This window comes from Rissa tridactyla, chromosome 5 (assembly GCF_028500815.1).
Source record: "Rissa tridactyla isolate bRisTri1 chromosome 5, bRisTri1.patW.cur.20221130, whole genome shotgun sequence".
NCBI lineage: Eukaryota > Metazoa > Chordata > Aves > Charadriiformes > Laridae > Rissa > Rissa tridactyla.
Genome location: NC_071470.1, coordinates 78,052,514 through 78,077,231, shown reverse-complemented (window position 1 = coordinate 78,077,231; position 24,718 = coordinate 78,052,514). Strand labels below are relative to the sequence as shown.

Sequence of the window (24,718 nt, the reverse complement as noted above, 5' to 3'; positions counted from 1 at the left end):
CTGCGGCCTTCGCTGCTTTTCTCTTGTTGCCTGTCCAGAAGCCTGTACTTGTTCTCATTTATATCTTCTAGACAATTGCGGTTTTGTTCCCTTTGGTTGAGTCGTCTGGGGTTTTTCCTTCTGTGACGGTGTAATTTTTGTTGTTTCAGGGGTCAGTACAGAGTCATATACATGACTCCAGAGTTCTGTTCAGGGAACTTACAGTTACTTCAGGATCTCGACCAAACTATTGGTAAGTTGGAGATGAGTTGGCGGGCAGCTTAAATTTGTAATTACGTTTAAACTTTTTTTTAATGCTTGAACACTTTTCACCAGTTTCTTACCAAGAGTGAGCTCAGAGGCTAGTGTAGTGACTGCCAATAAATGGTGTCAGAAGATCCTGTCATTGATGAAAAAAAGATCATACGTGAGTAGTGTCTTTAGCGTGGTCTCGGCATGGGAAGTTTAGACAAGTTACTGGGAACAGAGGTGCTAAAATGCTGATCTTCAAATCACAGGAAATGTATATCCCTTAATATTTAGCTTTTTAAGTACTCTGATCTTTCATAGAATGCAACAATGAAATTGCGTTTTGAAACACTATAGAGCGCTTTAAAAATGCTCTTTTCATCCAATGTGATACAGCTGATGCATTTTTTAGTAGGGTAAATTGAAGGCACATAAACTCCAAAACTTATTTATTTTTTTTTTACAAAGGAACTGAGTTTCTAGTGCTGTAGGCAGGGAGGACCGTCTAGGGAGAAGACGAGACATCTGAATTTCTGGAGTCCCAAGAAACTATGCTTGGGCTCCCTGACTCTAGGACGCTTTGAGTATGTGGATTACAATGGGATATCTGTACTCAAGGGTTGTTTTTTTTGTTTTTTTCTAATTCAGAAGATGTAAGGTTATCTTCTAGGGGCATCTTTAACCCCTGTCTTGTCACATCTTTCTGGCCTGCCTTGCACTTACCTCTTCAGCGCAGACCTGAGATACTCAGGCTTTGTTTCACAATCCAGAAAATAAAACTAATGACATCTGTAATCAGCACTTGTGACTTATTATTAAGAAAGTCTGGGAAGGAGGGAGTGGGAAAAGGCCCTGTCAGAGGTAGCTCAAGCTTTTGACCCGTTGTGAAGGATATTGAAGATCTGGAGCTTGGAGAAGGAAGAAGAGATGGGGGGAGGAGGGGGAGGCTGTAAAAGTTCTTAGGCCTTTTCACAAAAGAGGCCGTGATAAAAATGGGCCTGGGGAGTTGGTGCAACGGAAGACGTCTAGAAACAAAAATTTCAGTGGACTGTTGCTGCCTCTTCAGGAGAGCTTGACATTGAGCAGGATGGGGTGTATGTATTTTGTCATCTCCTGTGTTGGTTTGTCGTCTTAATGTGTTCACGCTGTGGTTTTGTGCCCACCAGGTATTACCCTCATCGCTGTTGATGAAGCGCATTGCATTTCCGAGTGGGGCCATGACTTCAGAAATTCCTTTAGAAGTTTAGGCTCGTTAAAGAAGGCTCTGCCATCGGTGAGGTTCTGATGTGTTTGATGTCCAATGTAAGAGAAAGGGTACTACGTTTCATATGATGGTTTGAAATATCAATCTCTTGACGTTGCTTTTCGGTTGCATTTACCGTGTTGTTTTGGAGTTCATGTGGTCCCTGTCGGTGACTGATCTTTGTGGGTTTTTTTTCCCAAACGCTTAAATGAAGGATATTCTGAACCTGGACTACCAGAAACTTCTGAGAATTAAATTGCTGCTTTGGATACTTACGCTGTAGAAGATGTTCCTAAGCTTCTGGTTTAATATCGAGGGATTCATTTTTTTAAACTGGCTAGCTGAGTGGCTCGCAAGAATAAGCGACTGTGATTTCTGGACGCTCCTCAAATACTTGCTGCATAAGCTCAAAAACTTAAGCTGGAACTTTACATGCTGCTCTTGGAAGTTTTGTCCTTCTTCCCTAAATTTAGCCAACCACATTAGAAAATTAGTGAAGACAAAACTAAAAAAAGCACGTATTCAGATCAAGCCATATATTTCAACAGTGTTCTGTCCCTGTCTAATCTTCAGAACAGTGTAGACCAAAGCTTTAAAAAGCTAAATATTAAGTATATTTTTGAAATAATTGAGCTGATCCGGTGATCACAAACAAAGCACCTGTTTTCACGCTATTTCAGTTTTGACTTGTGTTTTTTGGTTAAAAAAAAACCAAAAAAAACCCAAACAACTAATTGAGTTCTCAAGACTTTCTTCTACTTCTCACCGCAGGTTCCCATTGTTGCTTTAACTGCCACTGCAAGTCCATTGATTAGAGAAGACATCGTGAATTGTCTGCACCTGAAGAATCCCCAGGTCACGTGCACTAGTTTTGACAGACCTAACCTGTACTTAGAAGTTGGACGACAAAGTGGAAATATGCTTAGGGATTTGAAGCAGTTCCTTACTAGGAAAGGAAGGTGAGGCTTTAAGCCTGTTTTCTTTGATCCCTCAGACACACTTCAGCGTTCTGGAGTTTTGGGAGTGTCTGCTAAAAACTTGTAGCAGTCTTAAACTGATTTGGTGAGGAGGAGCCTGGGCTTTCTGGGTAGCTTGGCTCTGATAACATGCTAGTAATATGTATCGTGTCCTGTGTTGTCGTGCCCACTCCCCTCTCCCAATTTAAAAGGCTTTTGAGGCAAGGAGCGATGGACTCTTGCTGTTTGCATGTTGCTAACTTAAGGATCTCTCTTGATAAATCTCAAGGATTTTTTTTTTAATAAAGCAAATTTCAGCAGGTGAACAGCAGGCTTTCTCTGTTAGCAGACCGGGTGGCGTACCTGTTCTGGCTCTCTCCTTGCAAGCTGCAATGTGTGCCTCCGCAGCAATATAAATGAATTTCTTACTGCTCAGTTGTACCTTGTTACGTAAATGTAGACCTTTCAAAAGTGACAGCTGCGAAAGCGTATTTCCTAGTGACTTTAAGGAAATTGGGAAGCCTTATCCTGCTGCTTCTACAGAGACCAAAGTCTTCTGTGTTTTGCAAAATAAACTTAAGAACATCAAATAACTTCCAAGCCCATTTTTTCCCAAAGGACAGACAACCTGTGTATGAGTGGACCAGTTAAAATACACTTCAATTGCTAAATCCTCAAGAAGGTGAACTGCTGGACAAAAAAAACTACGTTGCCTTTTCAGCTAGGTTCAGTCAGGCTTTTTGCAGAAGGGTGGCTTCTGTTCTGTGTCTTTACATCTTGCTGTTATTTATAGCAGTTCTGCGTATGAGTTTGAAGGCCCCACTATCATCTACTGCCCTTCAAGAAAGGCCACTGAACAGGTGGTGTCCGAACTGATGAAACTCGGTGTGGCCTGTGGTGCATACCATGCTGGTATGGGAATCAAACAAAGGAGAGAGACCCATCACCAGTTCATGAGGGATGAAATTCAGGTATGTAGGAAACCAGGTCCGCTTGGTCCTATTTATTATTGTAGGGTTTCTGGTAGAAGAAAGGATTTGAATATCAGCGTGTGTTTCCCTGTGTCTGTCTCCAATTCCGGGCAAAGAAATTGCCAGTCCATGCTAACAGTAATAAGATCCCTGGCTTATATTTGAAATTCCTTTAAGTGTCTAAAAAAATGCGTAGCACTTGAGGAAAATAGCGGTAGCTGGAACAGTATCGCAAATTCTGCGAGCTGCTTTCTTCCTCCTGCAGCTAAGCAGGCAAAGAGTTATCCTGAGACTGCTTGTGTTCCCCTTCGCTGTAGGTTTTGTGCCTTTTGTTTGAGAATAACCACTTGAAGACACTCTAGCATTTGCCACAACGTGTCATCGCTCTCATCTTTATAATCCTGTGCTCATGCTCTGACCAAAATCAGACTTAACAGAAATGTGGATGTCAACTGTGAGCTTGAGGCCATTGTAATTTAGGCTGGATTTTGAGTCTGTAGCAAAAAATTGTCGCCAAAGTGTGTGAGCATTAATCCAGGCAGGTTCTTGATGACCGTTTCAAAACATTTGGCATGTGGCTTCTGTTTTGTAGTGTGTTGTGGCTACGGTGGCATTTGGGATGGGCATCAATAAAGCAGATATCCGGATGGTTATTCATTACGGTGCCCCTAAGGAAATGGAATCCTATTATCAAGAAATTGGGCGAGCTGGTCGCGATGGGCTTCCTGCTTCCTGTCACATCTTGTGGACCGCAACGGACTTGGCTTTTAACAGGTAAATAAATGACCGAAGACAACTGCTTTGACAGGGAGAGCCAAAACATACCAAAAGAAAAAGGAACAGGGTGGGAGGGTGGGTATGGCTGAAAACGTGATTGATGTTTTTGGGGTAGTTCAAGTCCTTCCCTGCATACGCACCGTACTAAGTATGCTCTACTTCTCCTGGAAGATAATCCACAAGGTTGACTAATGTTAACGAGTCGGTCCTTGTTCCAGTTCGGCTTTCTGAAGATGCTTTGCAAGGCAGGCGGTGATAAAACCTTGCCATTTGCCTTGTAAATCACCTTGACCTGCTTTTATACGCATTATCACCCCTTAAGATTGCTGATGCTGTGGAATTGTTCTCTTCTTTCCACTGTCTAGATAGTCTAAATGGAGAAAGAGTTGTTTGGGCTTTTTTTTTTTCCTGTGTGGGGGAGTCCTTGTTGTAGAGGTCTCCTGTTAACTTTGTCCGTAGCTGGTTCAGGGCCACAGAAATGCCTGAACTCAGTCAGTCGAACTTGTTTCACAGACTCTGGCAGTCTGCTGACACCATAGACTTCCTTGCCTTTATTTTTTTTTTTCCAGGCAGGCAGAAACTTGCTTAGCTCAACTTCTGAGCGTGGAACGGTGTAGCTGTGCTAATGTGGTGCCCAACACCTGCAGTATTGGTGTGTTTTTGATGCCGTGGTGCAGACAGTCTCTCGAGTTTGGCTCATGCAGCAGCTCAGAGCACGGGCAGAGAGCGAGTGTTCCATACTCCCATGCTATTTTCTCTGTTGGGTGCTTCCAGTGATTACTATAAAGGATATTAAATTAGGCTACAGGTGGATACGTCCTAATGTGCCACCTCTGAGTTTCTTGAGAGAAGAGTGATGATGTCCCAGCGTTATTTATAACCTGGCGATGGCGTTGATGAGGACTTGTGAGAGTTTGGAAAACTGGAGAGTGAGAGAAATGGCTTTCTCTCAATGCCCTCTGCCCTCACCTCCCTCCTCTGTGCCTTTTGGCCTGGATTTCTGAAGCTTAGTAGCCCAGGCGGGGGGAGGGGTTGGAGGAAGCTCTCTGTGTCTCCTTCTGCATTGTTTAGAACGATCATCATATTTAGAATATGAATAAGGTGCCCTTCTGAGTATGCCCCGTGCTATAAGGATCAAGATCACGGAGAAACAGGCAAGCAGTTCGGGTCTGGGTTTAGTAGGATTATTTTTTTTCCTAGCTGTTTCTGGTGAATGTGATCGAGTTGTCTGGCACACTTCACTCTTGATGTGGGACAGGGGAGTAGCGATGGGTATTTCAGGCTTTTCATTTTTCTTTTTTGACTGACAGACACCTCCTAAATGAGATACGCAACGAAACGTTCCGGTTGTACAAACTGAAGATGTTGGCTAAAATAGAGAGGTACCTTGTGTCAAATACCTGCAGGAGGAAGTGAGTACTGGGGTCTGTTTAATGCTTTGTGTTGTTTTGGTCAGCTTTAAGAGCCGTTGTGACTCGGTCACAACCGGAGGTTGTGACCAGGAGGCATCTCTATACTCAGAATGTGTTCTGCAAACGTGTTTTATATTAAAAACCAGTATCAAAAAATACTGCCTTCAGCATGCTTATACATCAAGTGTTTCCTTATTTGCTTTTAAAGAACCCCAACTTTGTCTTTAGAGGAATCAAGGCCAAATAATTGGCTCCCCAGTGAATTAATTAATGATGCTGATTTCAGCTCTGTTTTCTGCAACAAATCTAATGCGTAAATTCTTGCTCTTTTTGTTTAATTCTCTACATTCCCTTGGGTAGAATCATCCTGTCTCATTTCGAAGACAAACAACTCCGAAAGGTTTCCTCTGGCATCATGGGCACGGAAGAATGCTGTGATAATTGCAGGTCCAGGTAAGCTTTCTTCCCTGAAGGCTGATAAAAGAGGTCACGTTGTTTCGGGCTGACTTAGGAGGCAAATCATCTAAAAGAATAGGCCTCTTTATGCACCTGATTTTGCAGATGTTCAGCCTGAAGTTTAGCTTTGAAGAGCTGTCTCTGATCTTCTCCATGGCTGAGCAAGCCATGAGGCAGCTTAGAAGTTCTAAGGCTGTGGGGAAAGCCTGTAAACAAAGTACAGTCACAGTTCCTGAAAGGCTTTAGAGCGACGCTTTTAGACGGTGAAATTTGCTTTTGTTCGTCTGTTTAAGTCCTGTTAGGTAATTAACCCCAAAGGGGAAAAAAGCTCGCAAGTGGAATGCGATAGCACGTGTCTAAGGTTAAATTGCCTGAGTGTTCAGGGAGCTCTTCTCCTGTTACAGCATGTGCTGACACTCGTTCTTTCTAGCATCGCGAATAATCTCATAGGTGTGCCGAAGGGAAGCCAGGGGCTCGGTAGTCGCACCGGTAGTCACACAGGTATGAGCAGAAACACCTTCCTCCGCCTCTCCTGCGTTGTGCGGAACACGCGTGCCCTGAAGTTATAATAAAGGATCGCTTGTTCTTGCTGGTAGCGTGACGCTTCCTGATCGGAGACAAGATGTTGCACTGTGTGCCTTCCTGGAAAAATGGTATCGGCTCAGCTAAATTTCCCGCGTTCTCAAGGATTAAGAAATCTCTGCTTGGGCCCTACTAAAACTAACCACGAAGAGAATTTAAAAGGTTGCGATTTCAGTCTTTGAAGTCGAGTTGCTGTGCTGAGCCCCGTAGTGAGTTTGTGTTGCGGATCTGAAATCACTTAAAATAGATCATCGTCCTTTTTCTCCGCGAGGGATTTGTGACAATAACTTTCTGATGGGTTCTTCTAGTCAGTAATAACGTATTAGCAAACCCTACAATATCCTCAGTGGGGTTGCTCTTTCCTCCTGTGTTTTCCCTTTATCTTACTTTTTAAAAAAAAAAAAAGGCAAAAAGCTCTTTGCTATTAGATGCAATTAAACAAATGTCTTGTATGCTGCAAACAGTCCAAATATTCAAATGCTAAATTCAGAAGATTGCCGAGAGAATGTTGCTCTGGCACAGCAAGTACCATGAAGAACTGCTTAGTGCTGGGTTGGGCAGCTGTCTTAACGACAAGTGGGTTTGACTTCTGCGTGGTCTCATGTTTTCAGTCCTAGTTCTCTAAGCTTAAAGGTGTTTAATTGCTTATATTGATGTAACTTGAAGTGTTTGTTTTATTTAGCTACGCCTTGGTAGACGATATTTGAAAGAAGTGGAGGGGACTTGATCTGGTACGGGTGGTTAAACTTGCTTGTCTCTGTGTGTTTCAGAGCCTCTAGTTTTGCGGTCTCCAGTGACTCGGAAGGTGGTTTGCAGGACTTCGGGAAGCAAGCGAATCAGCTGCTGTCTGCAGTGAGTGCCCTGGAGGAGAAGTTTGGAACTAGAATTCCCATTCTGTTTCTCCGAGGGTCTGTAAGTGACAGTAAAAATCCTTGGATGTGTTCTGAGAGTGGAAGGACTGTTACAGTGTCACGCTCTATTGATATAACAAATAATACCTTGATATATATATGTATAAATGTGTGTGTACACACGTATATATCTAGTACCTCTTTCTTGGAGAGCTGGATATCTGTGGAGAGAGGTAGCCTAGACTTTCTGAAGCTGCTTAGCAGCCCTTCGTGTGCAGCAAACTAGACTGTTGCCTTGAAAGGCAACAGCCATAAAAATAGCGGACCTCCTAATCGTGTTGTACTTAATTTCGTGCGTGTACAGCAAAGGAATGGTTCCTGCCCCCAAGCTCTTGCCGTCTTAGTTCTGCTTTTTCTTAATAGTGCAGCGTTCAGCCCTCTATGGCCCAAGAGTTCAGCTTAGAAATAGTACCTGTCGTTTGCCTTGTGTAGAGAGAACCTGTATTTTGGGTGTTGTTTTGAGCTGGTTCTTGACGATAGTCTGTTAAAATGCCAGCCCAAGTGTTGGTAGAGGTTCTAAAGCCCTTCCTGTAAGGCTCGAGCTTTTGTTTTCTTTATGGCGAGTTTGATGGTTTTGTAGAGACATTTAAGTGGTTGGTTGGGTTTTTTCCCCCATAAAGATGCATCGTTTCCATTATCCTGAAAAGAGTAGCCTTTTCAGAAGGAAGAATAAACACAGTATGTCGTGGTAATCAGTGAGTAATCTCAGTAAACTCAGGTAATCAGTGAATAAAGAAAACGATGGCTTCTGTTCTAGCTTTGCACTGCGGGTTGACTCGGAGTAGTGAGATGGGAAGTAGGACACTAAAATGAATAAAAATGATTTCTCCATACCTTTACTTACAATGTCTCTTTTTAAATACTAGGCAAGAAATTCACCAGAAATAAAATAGAGTAAGAACAATAGGACTTTTCATGCTTACAACTTGGGGGGGGGGGGGGGGATGGGGGAGGAGGAAATCACCTGTACTGCTTGATAAAACAGCGTGAATTGTGTTCTTCTTTTCTGTTAAAGACAGTTAATCCGTAACTGTTGCACAAGTGCGTCTGGGGCGAAATATGCTGTTAGCAGACTTTGATGTAGTCTCGGTTGTTAATTTATTAGACGCTACTAGAAGTGAAGATGATGCTAAATTTGCAAGTGCAGAATAACCCTTTACTGCCTACAGGAGTACCCTCTTCCGGGCTGACATAACTTTTTAAGAAAAATAAGTGTTTCTTTGTTGCATCAATGTATAGAAATGTATGAAATATCACCATAAGTTTACATGCTATGTCTGTCTGAGGCTGACAGGTATGTTGCTTTAACAGCTTGTGTATGGTTTATGGAGAATCCACGCTCTTTAAGTTAGCGGTATCTTTTTGTGAAGTCCAGGTGGCTTCCAAGAGGCTTTGGGTGGGCCGTAAGGGAGACCTTGTCTCACTTCCTATTTGAAAGCTGAGTCAGACCATGAAAGCGAACAAGGCCCTCGGGGAAACTTTGAATGAGAGCTGCATTAACACAAATATAGTACTAACCCTGCTAAACGAAGAACATGGAACTCTTAAGGTCTCCTATGAGCAAACAGGGGAATTTGTGGCTGTTTTCAGCAATTATTTTATTGTTGTTAGTAGTCTCAGTGGCTGGTTGTGAGCGGCTTTTAGTAGTACCTCTAGCATCTAATAATTTGTAGGAGGCCGAAATTGCAATCCTTGCTTCTGTTGGTCAGTCCTATGCCACGCTGAATTGATGACGCTTAGCCCAAACGTGGACGCAAAGTCTTCTGTTTTGCATCTTGTTCCTTTTGTAGTTATTTCCGTGGTTGAATTTGTTCTCCAAGTTAAAACTATGCTCTGAAAATGTGCATCCGTTGGAGTAATTAATGTAACTGGCATAACCAAAAGTTCAGGAATGCAGTAATACTTCAAAGAAACGCGTGTTAGAAGTTGAATGAGGGCTTTCTCGAAGAGAGGATGGGGGACTTGGCGCTTTCTTTGCCTGCTGAATTGGTGACTCGCTTGTGTTCGCCATCAGGACTCCGTGCCCTGGTGCCACCTGGCAGCACGCTGGTCCCTCCTGCCATGGCTGGCTGCTCCAGCTTCTATCCCCTGCTGCCAAAGGTCTGAAACACGCCCTCCTCCCTGCTGCTCCTCTTGCCGTGCGTGCAAGATACCAGCTCCTTGACCATCTGAAACTCTCCGAATTGCTCCTTACTGTGATCCCTGGAGATAGTATGGAGCTCCGCAGGCTGCTGTGTGCTGGCTGCTGCTTGTCCTGGATTTCTTTCAGTTGATTTCCCCTTTTCCTTTACATCAGCCTGTTCTGTTTTCCTTTATGAGGAAAACTGCGTTCTTTGGGGTAGATGTTCTGTGTTTGCAGGGTGCCTAGCGTGAAGGGATTACGGTAGAAGTACTAACAGGCGTCTGGAAAACCTGTGTTAACAACCAGCTCTATAAATGGTGAGAGGTGAGCCTCCGCCCCGCTGTCTTATCTTGTCCAGGATGATAATTTTTAGTCACACCTCCTGCTTTTTTCCATCACCACCTCCCATGGGATGTCCTTATCTAACCAGCATTGCAGATATGTGTGTATATATATGATATACGATTGCTTGTATATACATGCACGTACATATAAAACCAAAAAGTACTTTTTTTGACCATGTAACTTCACCAATGGAGGGGGCATTCAGCAAGTCTACACTTAACAGGGACCGAAGCCTGCCTTCTGGTTGATTTCATGTGCTAGCAATAAATTGAAACGCCTTTCTGTCTGAGGCACTCTTACCTACTAATGCTTGACCCCCTGTTACTTGGCTGTTTCTGAAAAGTTCTCGGCTCTCCAGGTTCACACCAAGAGTTTCTCTTCTTGGATGGTAAGGGACTGAAGCTCCTTCCGTGTTTGGGCCCTCGGTTCAGGGGGAGGTGATAACCCATCAGACAGAAGCTAATCAGCTTTTTTTAGAGTCTGAACCTGCTCTGGTAAGAGATAAGTAAATCAGTAACTCTTTAAAACAAAATAAAACCCAACCAACCAAAAACCACTCTGCAATGCAGGCCAGAGGAGGAGTAGAGCAGATGTCTGCAGTGAGCTTGCTTCTGGCTTTGTACCCCTGTCCTAGGATTTAACAGGGCTTGTCAATTTATTTTTACTTCTGTAGGCTCTTTATAATTAAAACTAGGACAAGTAACTGCTTCTGTTTGAACTCATTCAGTGTGAGATTGACCTGAACTGGTTGAATGCAAACTGTGCTAGATGACTAACTTTGCAGCCGGGGATGGCTAGGGTGTTCCTGTAACCTCCCCCATATATGAAGGGGAATGTTTTAACGGTTCTGTGACCCAAGCGTAGGTTTGTCTGGGGTCTTACTGCAAAAGAAAGTCACGATCTTGTGACAGACTTGGCAGGAAGCGCAGGAGTGGGTTAGATTAGAGGTAAAACTGGTCTTTGGGTGACACGAGTGAGGCAATAGGCACGGTTTAGCTCGCATTGAGCTGCTCTAGGTGTGGTTATTGTGATAGGTATTTTGGAAACCTGAATCAAATGCTTTGGTGTGACTCTTCTGTGAAGTGCTTTTCTGGAGAAAAGCTCTTGAGGACATGCTCCTCGCACCTCATGTTGTTGGTTTACTGGTTATATTGGAAACTTTCTTCCGTAAGGACTGGAGAAGCCTGACCAATTCTTTCAATAATTTCAGAGTTCCCAACGCTTGCCAGACAGATACCGCAGACACCCTCTCTTTGGTAGTGGAAAAGACTGGCCGGAGAACTGGTGGAAATTGCTCTGCCAACAACTGATAATGGAAGGGTTCCTCAAAGAAGCCTCTGGGCATAACAAGTTTGCAACCACGTGCATGCTTACCCAGAAGGTACTTTTTGGTGTGAAACAACCCATCATAGGCTTCTCACAGTGATCTAGAGCTGAGCCATACGGTTTATTTCTTACAGGGTAGAAATTGGCTGTTAAAAGCTGCATCTGCCTCAAATCCAAGCCTTCTGCTACAGTCCAGCGAAGACCTTAATCTGCAGAAACGTCCTAGAAGGTAACTGTAGTATATGTCGTCTCTTGAGGCTCTTTTATTATTTTTATATTTGATCCTTGGTTTCTGTGGTTGGACAGGAGACTTCTGCGCTTCATTTTTCTAGCCAAAGCTTTCCCTTAGGCAATATTGTGATACAAAAAAATTCAGTGGGAGTGCCTGGATAGACACATCTATTGACTGCTGATATGAAAGATGACGTGTCGTCTAGAGCTCCTGAAAGCTCGCAGCTTAAATCTGTTGGTGCCTCGTCACTGAGGTCTTCGGTGCAGCTAATCAGACGGTCCTGGAACTGGGAGGGTTAGTGGGGAAGGGTGGTACGGAGAAATCCCTTCCTGGCCTCCCCAACCAAAACTAGTCCGAAAGTGTGTTTCATCATCCCCAGTGATCCTGGGTAGCCTGGAAGCATGTTGCGGCAACGCATGCTCGTGGGGAAAGTGATCAGCTAAAGACAAGAAACAGAGGAAAATCCGTCAAGATTTATGTTCTTTCCAGTGCTGATGAGTTAAACCGTGAGGCTTTAAATAGAGCAGCTAACAACTTGTTTTCCCAGTTATGCACTTGACCTAGTTTTCTCATGAAACCTAAGCTGAGAATGAAACAGAAAAAGCCTTCATTCTAACTAAGAGTTGACTCAGCACAAATGTGTAATAGTTTGTCTGTCTCAGTGTGTTTCTTTTTGTGAACTTTGAACCGTTTTAAAGTCTTGGTGAGCGTGTCTGCAAAGGTGGGGTGTTATTTCAGTGGTAGTCAGGTATTTGCCAGCAGTATATATACCACCAAGGGAAGAGCACGTGGAGTTTTGCTTGTAATCTCTTGCTTCTGCTTACGTTTTTACAAATGGCATTGTGTTCGTCTTCACAAGCGCTACTTCTGACCAGCCCTTTTGAAGTGAAAGGTTATGAACTGGAAGTTGCAGAAGCTTTTGCTGTGACAAGAAATAATATTAGAACAAAGCTCTTCAGTGCTGGCCTTGGGAGCCTGTTCTTCTGCCTAGATTGTCTTCGCGTTGCTAAAAAATAAGTAAATAGTGACCAAGTACCAATTTTCATTTGCTTGCTAGTATTCTACTGTTGCGGCTCTTTCAGCTACTGTCTGCAGGTTTCCTAGAAGAAAAAATTGCTTATTACTAAAGAGTAAGCAACAGTGAAACCTGGACGTTTAGCGCAAACCAGAAAGTTTGTACTACTTTGTTTTTTCTCCAGTAATTCAGTCTTTTTCAAGCGTTGTCACGAAGAATCACCAAAAGCTTGGTTTCTTCCATAAGACAAGATTCTTGTTACCAGTTAAACTTTTTAACAGGCTTTGAGGTCCTGGGTGGTTTTTTTTGTGAAGAATGGGGATTCTACTAATTAAAATAAAAAAAAGAACTGTTGATTTGCCAGAGACATCACTGTACCAAGTTCAAATCACTTTGCTTAGCAAAATGTTAATTTTAAAAAAGAAAAAAAGCGTCACTGTACAAATGACTTGGTCTGATTTGATTAATTTGTTTCGTTATGGCAGTAGACCTTTACCTGTGCTCTCGACGCAGCGCTCCCCAGACACGAAAGGAAAAATGCAGTCTCCTGTCAAGCAGGTAGGTCTCAGAGTACAACCCCTCTTGCGCTCTCCGGTCCATCCTTGTCGGTAATAAACAAAATTCTTGCGAGTGTATCATGGTGTCACAAATATTTTCCTGCGAACAGCAACTTCAGTGGGAAGACTCGTAAATCAGCATTTGTTTCTTCTGTTTTTTTATAGATGTCTCTCTACGATATGTTCTCAAATGAGAAAAGAGGTAAAACTCTTCCAAGAAGCAATAACATGCCTAACAGGTACAGTAGTTGAAATAAAACCAGAATCACCTAATTGCGGTTGTGTTAATAGGAGTACTGTCTGTGGGATGATCCCTAAAACCAGCTTTCTTCTGTATCAAGTGACTCTTGTAAAAATGTTTAACGTATTAAAAAGACAAGTGCTTAGAACTTGCTGTACACTACATTATATCTCAAAACATGGTACTACTACAGCATTTAATAAGCTTTGAATTCGACTAAATCGGTATACTTGCAGTGTCCCAGGCAAAGCAGAGTTTCTCACTGGTATTACTTCAAATCCGGGCAAGAAAATTAGCAAATGTTGATAAAATGGAGCAATAGCAGACTTATATTGGTTACTTCTACTGGGCCTCTGGGTTTTTTAGCCTGTCTTCTGTGTGATGGTTGAAACTGTAATGGACTTAAATTTGTGCTGATTTAAAACAAGAAATGAAAAATAGGTGTTTTTTCAAACAGTTCGTGAATATAATTTGGGCAGATAAGTGACGAAGCTGTGACTCGCTCTTAAAGTGGGCAGAACTGAACTTGTGCAGGTACTGGAAGTGAGCATGTAGGATTCTGCCTTTCTGCACTAGTCTGGAGAAGACTGACCTCAAGTTGAGGTTCCATGAGGTCAAAAGAAATAAAACAAGGTTTTGCAAAAAAAAAAAAGGCAAAGCAATTTGTTTCCCTGTGGGGCTTCAGATGAAACCCACCTTGCATTTCTGAGCAGTTTGATTTTTTTTTCCCCTTGGGACAAGTAGCCTGATGCTGGCAGACGACAGGAAAATAGGATCTGTCAATTAAGCTAAACAATTGCCACTGTAGCTGTGTGAAGAAAAATCATTTTAGGGACACCTACAATCCAAAAACGTGTTATTTCACACTTTGCTTAGGAAAGGAAGCTTGTTTTTTTTCCCACAAAACTGCAATTTCATCTGCTTGAGCTTTGTACAGTGAGAAGCTATTTTAAGTTATGGGACCAGACTCAGGAATTCAGTTCCGGTAGGGATACTCCTGATGCTGCCCCAACCAGCGCAAGTCCTGTATGAGCGCAGCGGTAGCACGAGGTGCCAGATCACAGTCTGAGCAGGCAAAATAAGTTGGGCTGCTGCTCTCCCACAGCCTTGTGCGAAGTTCTAACGCAGGGCTTGTTTCACACTTTACTTTTTTTTTGTTAGTGTTGCAGAGCGCTCATCGGTGAAATCTCCGTTGAAGTCCCCAGAACCTGGTGTTTCATCCCGAGAAAAGGAACTAGAGGTAAATTGGGTTTTTTTTGGAAGAGGGAGGATATCTGTGAGTTACAGGCAACTTGCAAACCGCAGTCCTTCTGTATTGGAGCAGCTGGCTTGGGCAGCTCTTGATATATTACAAAGATGTCTTGAACAGAAGCCCTGGGAGAGGATTTCAGTATGTTAAGATGGATTGATGGTTTCTGGTCTCTTAGTGGAAAGATGAGGAAAGCTTTAACTCTTGCTCTCAAATCGATTATACCTACGTGAGTGATCTAGAGCTGCTTCGCGAGAATTTGGTGCTCTCCTTCACAGACTGCTCTGTATGGCAAGCTGCTGACTGCTAGACAGAAGGTAGCTAATGAGAAGGTAATTCCTCCAGCTGTCTTGGCAACCAATAAGATCCTGGTGGAGATGACGCGAATAAGGTAAAGCCAGCACGCATGCATGTTGTACAAACTGAGACGGTTGGAAGCCAAGTAGAAAATCCCATTTCATCTCCTGTTGGGAGAGTATGCCTCATGGGTAGCTGAGCGGCGATTTTTGCTGGGAGATCCTCATTTGCTCTAATACCCTTGCAGACCACTGACTGGTGTAAGTTAAATAGTTACTGACATCAGGCTTGCGTCTTCATTCTAGTTATTACCTAAAAAAAACGCAAACAAACCCAAATTACAACTTTGCCTGTCTTTGTATCCAAACCTCCTGTTAGGTTGACCAGTCAGAGGAGGAAGGTGTATGTTTTCTATTAATCCGTACCGTTCTGTCTGCTCCTCTCCGATGTGTCTTAATCATTTTATTACGCCCTTACCCTACTAAGGGTCACCTACGGGTCAGGAACTGTCCCTTACCTTGCATGGGTGGCTCTAGCGTAAGAGAATAAGCACAATTTAGTGTTGCTCTCAACTACTGAAGGGGGGGAAATATTTTTTTTTCCTCATTGTATGAGAGGGTGTTGTGGGGCAGCTCAGTTGATAATGCATCTGAAGTGCCTTCCCCAGCTTCTAAAAGGTGCTAGACAATACTACGTTTGGCGTGCGTATCTTGTTGTTCCGTGGAAAAGCTCTGTTCCTCTGTGCTCTTGAGAGGTAAAAGCAAAGCAAGATGCATTTGGTGAACTGATCCTCCAAAGGATTAAGCAGCAAACTTGAAGTTTTAGCTGCGGTCAAGCTTCATGATTCAGAACGACGAAACAGTGAACTCGAATAGTTGATGATGATGATGAGGGCACAGTAATAATATTTTCAAGTTTTGACTAACAGATCTGTAGTCCAAGCGTGTGTCATTTGCAGACACTTGATGTTTCAAAGCATTGGCACAGGACGCTTCCATGGCTTTTATTATTCATCCTGAACCAGGCCTACGAATGTTGAGAATGTGAAGAGACTTGATGGTGTGTCTGAAGCAAAATCCACCATGTTGGTGCCTCTCCTGGCTGAAATCAAGGACTTCTGCCGAGCGAATGGTTTGCAGGTATGACTTTCTAAAGTCGCTGCTACTTTGCAAGAGCCTTAAAGACATAATTTAGTTTGCGGCTGTGGGACTTCTCCTTCAAAGTCTGTCCTCGTCACAGCTATTGCATCCAAGTGTTACAGTGAAACTTGCTAGACTTGCGTAGAGATCGGCCTCCCAAATCTGAATGTGCCACTTAACCAAGTTCCAATGTCATTGCTGATGTTCTGGGTTGGTGTGGTTATCTAGAAAGTCTAGGACATCCTTATAAAGGTCACCCGTGTGGCCAGGCTGAGTGTCCAGTAAGTGCCATGTTATTGAGAGCTTGCGGCTAGTTATTGCGATTTGGGGCTGGAGGCCAAAGGTATAGTAAATATTCCTTCACTGTGATTTATTGACTCGAGGGGCTTTGCTTCATTTAAGTTTCTCCTTAGGAGAATCATAGAAGAGCTTAGATTTCCAGCCGTTGGAAATATTCCTGTTGACTTTCTTCTGTCCAAGACTTTCTGTGGAATGGTTCCTCATCAGTGGCTATGGTGAGAGACACCACTAGGGAGAGGCCATGCAGCAGAAGGTTAGAGACACGATGAAGCAGTTCTACTTTGGGGACCTTAATTTCTATGTAAATGTACAGGTAAAGGGACTTACCTAATCTAGAAAGCAGGGAGAGCAGCAATACTGCTTCTCTGTAATGCTTGAGAAGACTCAGGAGTTGTCTTTCTGCCTCGCAGAAAGCTATTATGATGTAAGAATGGGGACCGAAAGTGTTCCTGGTGAGGTTTTTTTAAAAAAATCTGTGTTAAGCAAAAGGTAAAAACAAATGGAGGGGTTTCCCATATTAAGCAGAAAACTGAATACCACAGTTTAATCTGATGGAGTAGTTTTATGTGTAAGGAGCAACACCTAAGAAGCTGTGTTGATCTGGACACTGGTTTTGTGTTTGGGGTTGTTTTTTTGCAAGTCCCGTGAACAATCCCGTGCGTGTGTTACTAAGATGAGAGTATGTGAGTGTCCATCTGGACTTCCTCTTTGCTTTGTTTTTCTAAGGAGCACGGACTTGGGGTCAAAACCAACCTCCATAGAAACGATTGACTCCATTTATGTTACTCATTCAGATAATGGGAGGGTGATTCATTGGTTGTCACTGGGATATAATTCTAAATCCTCTTCGTCTTGCTCAGACTGACAGGTTACCCACGTCTGGATGTGAAGATCAGAAAGAAGCATCTCCCTGGAAGCAAACTAGAGCCCTCTCTCCCTCAGAGCATGTCACGTATGTCCTGTTCCAAGAGAAAAATCTCTCTGTGGTAAGCTCTTCCTGTAGAGGATCCTTCCTTTTTGAAAACAAACAGCGGGGATGCTTTGTCTAGAGGAGGGGGATTTGCAGGTTCTCTTAAATCCTCTGCCCGGTGCTGGGGCCGAGTTGCTTTAAACTGTTGCGGCAGTATCTTTCCTGGCAAACGGTAGCTCAGATCACTTATCTCTGTGGACCGGTCAAAGTGTGAAAAGCTGGGCTCGCTGTGAGGTGGGCTGTACTGAGATAAGATAGAGCTTCCTACTCGTTACGGCGTCTGCGCGGTTTGGCAGGGCATCAGGGAAAGCCGTTGCTGTTACTTCATTGACCCGTTTCAGTACGGTTACGCGGTGTGATTTTTCTGTTGCAGGTGTTAGTTCTGCCTGTTTATGTATTTTTCTCTTTTCACAGCAGTAAAGGCATATAAGGAAAAACTTCCTGATCCGGTAGCTTGCTGGAAAGTACACATGGGGCTGTATACAGGCCTGTCTTTAAGGTTAATAACCATTGGGATAAATTTCACTATGTTTTTGGTTTAGGTAGCAAATGCCCGTTCTTGTGCCTGTGCCCCGTCCGCATGCAAGACTTGCATGTCAAGAAATGAAGCTCCTGAGGGAGATTCAATGCGAGAAGAAAGTCTTAAGTGCGAAGTATTATCGTGGCTTTCTAGTTCAGATTTTGGAAAGCCGTGTTTCCTCTTAGAAACAAAAGTTGAGGACAAGTTACCTGTCACTTCTAAGTTGAAGGGCTACGGGGCATGTGGCTGAACTGGCATCATGCCTTGTGCCCTGTGAAGATGAGCGTCATGAGCCTGTATTACTTCTTTTTCTTACTTCTTCCTATATTTACTGCTTTTTAGCTCTACAGCAGGAAACTGAAGTTGCTTAGAGTTTTGCTTTACCCTTCCCAACAGTACGGGTAAACCTTGTCAGATAGTCCCTGACTTAAAAGTGTATCTAAGGACTAATTAACAAGAAACAACTGTATAATTATTAATGGATAACTTCACGCTCTGTATCTGCTAATCCTGATGATTATATGCGCAGTATGTGTGTTGTCTGGGGAGAAATCGGTAGAAGCTTCAAACCTGCTCTTTTGAGGAAGACAAACAACCAGTTTGAAGTCTCTTCTTGAAAAGTACAAGCTTAGGTGAAATAGGTTTGAGATGCTTTTCTTCAAAGGCAAATGTTCTAAGAGAAGAATTCGTTTAACAGATGCGAAAACGAGGGGGGAATTTCTTTTGGCGCTGTTATCCACCTTCTGCATAGATGGTATGAATCAAATGGGCCGCTGGAAGGAAGGTGAAGTGCATCACAGCTACTTATCAGGAGGCATCTGAAGCTGTGACACAGAAGTCCTTTGAAGCAGGAGCTGGGTCGATGCTCTGACTTTACTGGGAGGCAAAAGCATCTGTTCCCTCTGTGGTAGAAGCTGCTGTGAATCAGCTGCCACAGGGTGGAAGGAGGCTGGTAGCGAGTGTTGCGGCACAAGGGCTGGGAGCTCTAGTGAGCCTTTGAGGTGGGCGCACAGCACCCTTCCTCTCCCCGTCAGAAGTAAGCTCAACCTGAGACGTTGCACTTGAGCTGAGAAGTGGAGGAAAAAGCTCTTTACAAGATGGAAAAGCTTGGGTAAATATTAGGAGTAACCAAGCGGCTTGGGAAGCTTTGCGCTGCTGTGTGCCAATATCCCCTGGTTTGCTTTTTGGGAATGGGAGGTTGACGGATTTTTGAGCTTTCGGTTGCATTTCTGCCACGTCAATTCCTTCTGCTTTTGTTTCCCTAGAGGACTATAAGCGAGAGCAGATCTCTGCCCCTTTCTGAGGTTGGCACTCACCTGGTCCAGGCGGTGAAAGCTGGCTACCCTGTCAACCTGGAGCGAGCAGGTTTGACTCCTGAAGCTCGACAGATCATTTCTGATGTTATCCGAAATCCTCCCATTAACTCGGGTGAGCATCACAGCCCTTACATGAAGCTTCTCGTGACAGTAGCATACAGATGGAGGGAAAGAAAAACTGACAGCTGCTTCTTTAGGTAGAACCTGTCATTTCTGGAAGGCTGTGGCAAGGCAGAGCATGGCAATGCCAGGGTCACTGTTTTCCTTTCAAGGTTGTGTTGTAAAATAAGGCAATCGTGATTCATAAAGGAGCGAAAGAGGGTAGCCCTCTACAAATCACTTCACTCAACTGTATGGATGTTGAAAAGATTCAGGTATCATTCTTAAATCTGTACTTACTCAAGTGTTTTGGCGGGGGGGGGGGGGTGGGAAATCAGCCTGACAAAGTCTTCCTGTGAGTACCGGTATTTACAGAAAAGATGGTGAGTAAGAGCTGTAGAATTTCCCCAGTGCAACTTCTTTGCAAGGTATTTTTTTATGATGAGGTGGCGGAGAAGCGCAGGAAAAGCAGTTCTTCCTCTTAACGCTGCCAGGTGGTGCCATGGGCTAGTTCGCAGGCTGAAGACAGCCGTGTCCTGACTTGTGGCTCTCAGGCTGAGTGAAGTAAAGGCCAGCCTTGCCCTCGTAGCTTAATTTCTTAGACTGGCAGAGTTTGCTGACTTGCTAGCTTTGTCACTCTTGTCCTGTTGGGGTTTAATGGCTCTTCAGCGGCCGTTACAGGCTCAACCAGACTCTCAGATTGCTGTCTTAAATTCAGTGCCACGCGGGGATGGAGAACTGGCATGGCACTATATTTAAGAAAGCGGAGAGGCTTTTCAGCCTGAGCAAATACAGCCTTCCTCTCAAGAGAACGTGGTTCATACAGCACGCAAGTTAGAGGCGGGTGGTTCTGATGGGTTAGACTAAATTTGAGGACAGTAAGTTTGTGTGAGCATGAATGAGGTGGGGATTTATCGCATGAGCTCATGATCTGTTTTCTTATGAATCAAATGCATATGTTTTATTTTTCAGTCTTTTCCATGCCTTAATCTAGCCTATGCTTTAACAAGGGACAACCGATATGTTTTACAACAGAAAACTGAATAAGGGGCAAGAGGATTAAAAAAAAGTTAATATTTCTTAATTATTTTTTTCCAAGACACCACCAAAATTCAAACAATCAGAAAACTCGTTCCTGTGAATATTGAACTGTATCTCATCCAGATGACCATTGCATTACTGGAGAAAGAGAACAGAAATAAGTCTAAGGATGGCTCAGGCGTCAAAAGGATGTTGGTGTGGTCAGAAGGGCAGCAGGAAAAAAGGGGAGCAGATCAAGCAAGCAGGGAAGATACCTTGTGGAGTAAAACCAAGGTTAGTAAACAGGTATAAAACTAGTTTTGTCAAAAGTTTCCTCTTTTGTAGGAGCAGACGAAAAGCCCTTTTATGTTGTTGCAATTTCCAGTAGCGCGGAGAGTCTCATCTTCACAATCCGTTTTTTCCTCAGGTTTAAGGAGGACTGCCTCCCTCTCCTCCGAGAGCAATGCTCAGAGCAGAACCAGAGGGTTCCCCTGGCAAAGTATTGCCCTGGGAGGAGGGCTGTCCCTGGGCTCTCTTAAACGTGTCACCTGAGTTGATCTGTTCCCATGCGGGACTGTTGGCTCATCTCTACTGTAGTAAGTCCTAGGCGTGCAGCCCAGGAACATCAGGCACGTGATGGTCCACCACTGTAGACCATCACAACTGTAGCTTCATAGTGGCCTCAGGAGGGATCAACGCTTTCTGCTGTTGTCTGGCCCCTTGGGATGTGGATGCAAAAGATCCACTGTGAAGTCCCAGATCTACAGTAGCTGGGGCAGTGGAGGAAAAAGCTGAAATTCTCCCCAGTATGGAAAGCTTTGGTGAGCTTCTTCCTTCATAGCCACAAAGTCTGTGTTCTGCCCTTGCCTTGCTTCTGTGCTTTGATACCTACTCACCAATCTGATGGGGGGAAAAGTGACTTTCTTGCTGTGCAGAAAGCTCTAAGAGAGCAGAAAAGCTGAGAGCATGAAAAAGCCAGAGGCAATGCCTGTCAGAAATGTCTCGCAGTCTTTCATGGGTTCCTCTGTTGCTTGAAACTGCTGGGTGTAGCCGTGATAACAAGAAAAATGTCGTGCCATAAGCCTGACTCACTGGGGAGAAATCTCAGGAAATAAGGAGCTCTTTGTTGCCCTTTGAGAAAGGCCAGGCTCATCTTCTGAGACCTTGGCTGGCCTCTCCGTGTCTCCAAAGTCCCAGTTCAGCACCTTGTCCAAAAGGCCACCCTGTATGGAGCGGCTCCCGGTGGGACTGGTAAAAAGAAATTCCAAACTTGAAATCCTTCTGCCGCCTGCGCTAGGATTTCGTGTCTGTTCCTTACAGGGTTGGGGCTTGATTGTTTGAACTCAGACTCAAACAATTTTTCAAGCCTTGCCATTTTGCCAAATGGATTGCTTCCCTGAGTGCTGTTTTGTTTCTACGTTATCTGTGTCTGAGCCTTCTTTTTCCTGAAGCTGACCTCCTGGCAGTCCAATGGCGTGAGCTCTAATTATACTTTTTTCTGCTACTGTTACTGCTGGAGCGAATAACAGGAATGACATGCTATTAGAAATCAAATTAATATTATACAAATGAGTAGACTGCTAATCCAAACAGTCTTCATCTACTTCTCCTTCAGAAGATATCCTGGTTCTAATAATTCCCTGTAGCAAATAGCTCTTAAATTTGCTAATGAATGTTCTTGGATTTTAGCAGCCTCGCATTACTGCTGCTTTTGCAGGGTAATTTGATCAATCCAACATTGAAGGAAGGAGCAGAGAAAACCCATCTGCAAGTGGTGCCTGTGGCTTCAGTAAACAGATGTTCTTACCGCAATAAAGGATGCGGTAGACTTGCCGTTAGCAATGCTCTCAGTAACACCAAGATGTGCAGTACATCAAAAAAAAAATCTCTACTTGGCAATTGCAACCTGTGACCAGCAGGCATTATATAGAAATTAGAATTCAAGGCCTCTGTGCCAGCTATGCCATTTTTAACTGACACCTTTGCTGTAAAAACACATTTGGAAGCACAGCACTTGGGAGTCAGAAGCAGGTATTTTAAGTTCTCAGAGGTATGGGGATGGAGGAAGTATTCTTCTCCACTGCAAAAAAAAAAAACACTAAAAACCCACTCAAGTTCCAGTTCCCTTGTGTTTGAAATGGATACACTTCACTTGCTGAAATTTTATTGTGGTGAAATGGGTGAGACATAGTAGCTAGTGCTGTCACTGAGTAGAGGTGTTGGAACTCTGTTTATAATTAGACTCACTTAAAAAAAAAAAAAACAAACTCCAAAATACAGCTTTTGCACTGAATCTGGTTTGTGCAGACCTAAGGTTTAATGCTGGGATGTATGTGACAGCCTGCTTCCTTCCTGTCCCATGGAAAGGCCGTGCAGAGCGTGGATGACAGCCAGCCAGGCGGCAGAGGGACAGCAAGCCACCTGAATCCCATTGCCCTGGCCTCCTGGAATGAGCCTGCCCTCAATCCTGACGAAGAGGAACTGTTTGCTGACTCTCAGCCCAAGGTGAGCCTGCCCGTAGCCCTGCGTGCCAGGAGCAGAGCACAGACCTGATGATTTGGGTGTTAATCTGTACCAACCCAAAACCCCAGCTTCTCTCTGCGTTCTTTACTGTGTCTAAAACCTTGGCCTGAATGGCCAGCCAACTTTTCTGGTGAATATCCTTTATGTAGTGACAGAATGCTGCTTTTATTGTCTTTGCTATGCCTGAATATACCTCTATCGCAGCATCAGCCTGCTAAAATCACTTTTTTTTTTCCCCAGTACGTCTTGTCAGCCATCTAGTGGCAGATGCTTCCAGCACTTAAAGATGACAGTTGGCTCCCTTTACTCTTTCAGGTCTAGGGTTGTGTGAGACAGTATGCTGATATTGCTAAGGATTTTTGCACTGGTGTGTATATAACCACAAGTTGTATTTTCTAAACACAAGATTTTTCAAAAAGACAGGTGTGTTTTTCTAAAGGGAGCTCATGTGGCTCTGATGGGCACTACTTCCTGTACAGCTCTCTTCAGTTTGAAGCTGGATATTGATTTGAAGGCAAAAACATGAGCCAGACAAATCATTATTGACGGTTTGGTCAGTGTTAGGTAAGTATAACTCCTAAATAGCACAGCAGCTCTCTTCAGTGTTTCGATTAACATTATATTTTTGATTGCTGGTGCTGGCTTCAGAGAACTTCCAGAACATCAGTTCCAAGTAAAGCTGCTTTGTTGTGAGACAGGAACTAAGTGCGATCAGTGTAATGGTCTCTGTATCCTTCCTGCTTCACCCAAGCTTGGCCTGGGAGTCTTGGTTTGTGCGCACACCTCTTGAGGCAAGCACTGGAGCATCCTCCCTCCTGGCTGTAGATGGGTCCTCCTGGTGTGTTTCCCAAGGGCAGCTCACCAGCAGTCTTGTTAATAGAATCACAGAATGGTTTGGGTTGGAAGGGACCTTAAAGATCACCCAGTTCCAAGGCCCCTGCCCTGGGCAGGGCCACCTCCTGCTGGACCAGGTTGCTCCAAGCCCCGTCCAACCTGGCCTCGAACACCTCCAGGGACGGGGCAGCAACAGCTTCTTTAGGCAACCACCCTCACAGGAAAGAACTTCTTCCTAATATCTCATCTAAATCCACCCTTTCTCAGTTTAAAACTGTCACTCCTCCCTGCTCCAGAGTCCCTCCCCAGCTTTACTGGAGCCCCTTGAGGGACTGGAAGGGGCTCCAAGGTCTCCCCGGAGCCTTCTCTTCTCCAGGCTGGACCCCCCCAGCTCTCTCAGCAGAGGGGCTCCAGCCTTCTGAGCATCTTCGTGGCCTCCTCTAGACTCACTCTAAAAGGTCTGTGTCCTTCATCTTGAGATAACAGAACACCAATCTCTGTGGAGATGTTTATGAACATAAACCCATTTATCTCCTAGCTCTAAGCTCTTGATTTTTATTTTTTTTCAGTCCCTATTTGGAAAAGGGGTTGCACTTAACAGAGACATGAGCCTTGCATTACTCCTCGAGACATGTCTCCCTGCACATGATTTTTCTGGGGGTAGAGTCAGAGTGTAGATGCTTGCCTTGTTCCAGATGTTTGTTGTCATCTTCTTCCAGAGCTCCCATCCCCCATCTAAGAGGAAGGTGCCGGAATGGTTTGGAACTTCAGCCGTGCCAGTTCTGCCTCCACCCCAGATGAAGAAATCCAAACCGGAGACCAGAAAAGGGATTTTCAGTTGACTACAGCCATGGAGATTTCTATTTTTTTTTTTACCCTGTACAGAGAGCATTTTAGGAACAGAGTTCAACTTCATTGGTGTAGTTTACTCCTAATTCTAGATTATGTATCTCTTACCCTCTTTGCAGTGAGGGGAGAGGCGCGTTTATGCTTTTCACTGTGTGAAACCTATTCTTATTAAAAAAAGAAATAAACACCTCGCCCCGTCTCCGTGTCGTGAGGGGGGGGGGGGGGTGA

At 44.0% G+C, this 24,718-nt stretch overlaps 1 protein-coding gene across 1 annotated transcript in view; it reads left to right on the top strand.

Moving 5' to 3' along the window:
- WRN (WRN RecQ like helicase) overlaps positions 1–24,681 on the top strand; it is a 46,244-nt gene extending 21,563 nt beyond the window's left edge. The window contains 21 exon segments of the mRNA XM_054202248.1: positions 150–232; positions 1,395–1,501; positions 2,243–2,430; positions 3,221–3,398; positions 3,991–4,172; positions 5,486–5,587; positions 5,948–6,040; positions 7,396–7,537; positions 11,214–11,384; positions 11,464–11,558; positions 13,062–13,134; positions 13,299–13,372; positions 14,536–14,614; positions 14,902–15,014; positions 15,945–16,059; positions 17,220–17,345; positions 19,115–19,277; positions 20,364–20,578; positions 22,625–22,789; positions 24,361–24,427; positions 24,430–24,681. Coding sequence (XP_054058223.1) covers positions 150–232; positions 1,395–1,501; positions 2,243–2,430; positions 3,221–3,398; positions 3,991–4,172; positions 5,486–5,587; positions 5,948–6,040; positions 7,396–7,537; positions 11,214–11,384; positions 11,464–11,558; positions 13,062–13,134; positions 13,299–13,372; positions 14,536–14,614; positions 14,902–15,014; positions 15,945–16,059; positions 17,220–17,345; positions 19,115–19,277; positions 20,364–20,578; positions 22,625–22,789; positions 24,361–24,427; positions 24,430–24,662 — 2,764 coding nt within the window. The 3' untranslated portion in view covers positions 24,663–24,681.
- The last annotated feature ends 37 nt before the right edge of the window (positions 24,682–24,718 follow it).